The sequence below is a fragment of the Alligator sinensis genome, unplaced genomic scaffold, assembly GCF_000455745.1.
Source record: "Alligator sinensis unplaced genomic scaffold, ASM45574v1 scaffold265_1, whole genome shotgun sequence".
Lineage (NCBI taxonomy): Eukaryota > Metazoa > Chordata > Crocodylia > Alligatoridae > Alligator > Alligator sinensis.
In genome coordinates, this window is record NW_005842961.1 from 323,934 (window position 1) to 326,687 (window position 2,754).

General features: G+C 67.3%; 1 protein-coding gene across 1 annotated transcript in view; it reads right to left on the minus strand.

The window, feature by feature from the left end:
• Window positions 1-2,754, minus strand: part of SHMT2 (serine hydroxymethyltransferase 2) — a 4,880-nt gene that overhangs the window by 1,609 nt on the left and 517 nt on the right. The window contains exons 2-8 of the mRNA XM_025192673.1: window positions 1,951-2,142; window positions 1,711-1,790; window positions 1,270-1,470; window positions 920-1,001; window positions 703-825; window positions 335-474; window positions 67-239 (exon numbers count right to left, since the gene is read on the minus strand). Of these exons, the coding sequence (XP_025048458.1) occupies window positions 67-239; window positions 335-474; window positions 703-825; window positions 920-1,001; window positions 1,270-1,470; window positions 1,711-1,790; window positions 1,951-2,142 (991 nt within the window). The remainder of the gene's footprint in view (window positions 1-66; window positions 240-334; window positions 475-702; window positions 826-919; window positions 1,002-1,269; window positions 1,471-1,710; window positions 1,791-1,950; window positions 2,143-2,754) is intronic.

Genomic DNA, 2,754 nt, shown 5'->3' on the forward strand with positions numbered 1-2,754 from the left:
GGGGGGTCGTCGATTAGTACAGGCCTGGGACCACCCCCAGGCCCCCTCCCCTACCATCTCCCCCTTAAGGTACCTGCTGCAGGGCCACGGCCACAGCGGCGATGGCGTGGTTGTGGGGTCCCCCCTGCAGCGAGGGGAAGACAGAGAAGTTGACACGCTCCTCGAGATCGTACAGCGTCTCCCGACCGGACTTGGGGTCCACCGACCGCACGCCCTTGCGGTAGAAGATAAGCCCAGACCTGGGGAAGGGCAGCATGGAGGGGGGCGAGTGCCAGGCCCTGTCTCAGTCCCCCAGTGCCCCTTCCTCCACTTGTGCCCCGGAGGGGAGTCTCACCTGGCCCCTCGCAGGGTCTTGTGGGTGGTGCTGGTGACCAGGTCTGCATGCTCGAAGGGCGACGGGACCACACGGGCAGCCACGAGCCCGCTAATGTGGGCCATGTCAGCCAGCAGATAGGCCTTCACCTCCTCGCACACCTGTGTGCAGGTGGCAGGTGTGAGCCATGCAGGGGGGCACACCAGGAGCCGCCCCCACTGCCGCTGTGCCCTCCTTTCCCACCTCCTCTGGGCTAGGGAGGGCACCGCTAGGCCAGGCAATGCCACATGAGTCTGGCCAGCGTGAGTCCAGCCTATGCCAACCTGCCCCATCCAGTGCCCCTCTCAGCCCAGGCAGGGGCAGGGATCCAGCCCCCCCAGCCCCCGTACCTTTTTGATACGGGCATAGTCAATAAGGCGGGCGTAGGCACTGGTGCCAGCGATAATGAGCCGTGGGCGGAAGAGCCGGGCCGTGGCCTCCAGCTGCTCATAGTCGATGAGCCCTGTGGCCGGCTGCGGGGGGGACAGACAGAGACAGCCACTGTGAGCAGGCCCCAGCACACTCAGAGCACACGTGTGTGAGTTCTCCTTCCCCGCAAACACTCACATTGAGCTTATAGGGCATGGACTCGAAGAAGATGGAGGTGGCCGAGATGCGCTTAGTGTCCGTCATGTAGCCATGGGTCAGGCTGGTGGGCGCAGGCGGGCACATGGATGTGGCGTCAGGCCGGATGGTGCCAGCACCCCTCAATCCAGGGGACTCCCAGCCAGCCCAGGCACCCCGATCCATCTCCTCCCCAGGGACCCCACAAACCGAGCTCCCAGGTCCAGCTGTCCCCTTAACCCCGCCACCCCAAGGCCATGAACACCCCCAGCCTCAGCCAGGCACCCCCTGGGCAACCCAGTTACACCCCCAGCCCCTGCTCTCCTGCCCCCCCCAGCCCCTCCTGCACGCACTGGCCACCGTCGGGCAGGTCAAGCCCCATGAGGCGGTCATGGGGGCGCAGCACGGCAGTGTAGGCGGCCAGGTTGGCTGGGGAGCCCGAGTACGGCTGCACGTTGACACCCCAGCATGCTGGGTCCAGGTCAAAGGCGTCCAGCGCCCGCTGCGCGCACAGCCGCTCCACACGGTCCACAACTTCTGCCCCCCCATAGTACCTGGGGGTGGGGGGAGGAGGAAGGTCAGGAGCTGCCAGGCACACGCCCCAGAGCCCCTCCTGGAGCCCCTGAACTCCTGCGTCCCAGCCAGGACCCCTGGGGGCAGGGGGGATTCTCCTGCTCTGGCCTGGCTGCAGCTGGTGGAAATTGGGGCCCTTGTGGCCCCTCCCTAGGGCCCAGCTCCCTCCTCAATGCAGACCCCTTTCCCCCCATACCCACCCCGCACCCTGCCGGAGTTACCTCTGCCCGGGGTAGCCCTCCGAGTACTTGTTGTTGAGGCAGGAGCCCAGCGCCTCCAGCGCCGCGCGGCTGCAGAAGTTCTGGTGGGGCCCAAGAGACACGGTCAGGCAGCGGGGCAGAGCTCCTCCCAGCCCACCCCAATACCCCCCAGACCCCCACCTCTCCAGGACCCTGGGACCACCCCCACCCTCCCCCAGACACTCAGCCCTGCCCTGGACCCCCCGCATCCCCCAGCGGCACCTCGGAGGCGATGAGCTCCAGTCCACGGCATTGCCGGTCTTTCTCTTGGCGCAACAGGTCCCAGACCTCGGGGTCACTCTGCGCCAGGCTCTCCTGCTGGGTCCAGCCAGGCACCTCCCCAGACCCAGCCGCCGCCGCACCGTGCTGGGCCCGCCGTCCGGGGCCTGCTGCCGGCCACCATCTCCCCAGGGGCTGTCGGGGGTGGGGGAGGTCAATCATGGTGCCAAACCCCCCAGCACCTCTGCACGGGGGCAAAGAGAACCCAGGCATCCAGGCTGCCCCCATGGGCTGATGACATGCATGCGCACGCACACGTTCACACGTGCCCAGCCACGAAATTGCGTGTTACACAACTGAGGGGCTGGGGGGCATACACATGTGCACATGCAAGGGGTAGGGGAGCGTGCAGTGCATGCCCGCGCACACGCGAAGGTGAGGGAGGGAGTGCATGTCCGTGTGCTGGGGTGGGGTGCAGGCATGCGGTGCTCTGTCCCCCTCCCCAGTCGCACAAGTGTGTGCAAAGTGCGGAAAGCCTCCCCGTGACCTCCGGAGACCCCAATCCTGCCTGGTACCCACCCGTGGTGCTGCTGGGATCCGGCCCCCACCCCGCAGCACAGGGCTGCAGCTCTGGGCACAGGACGCGACCAGGGGGTGGGGGCTGATCCCAGGACCGGACCCGGGTGATGCAAGCGGCCCAGCCTGGTTGCATCATAAGCCCATAATGGGGCCAAGCAGGGCTGAGCAGTGCTGAGGGCGCCGTGCCCAGACCGGGGGTGCCAGGCAGGCAGGACCCTGGGGTCAAAG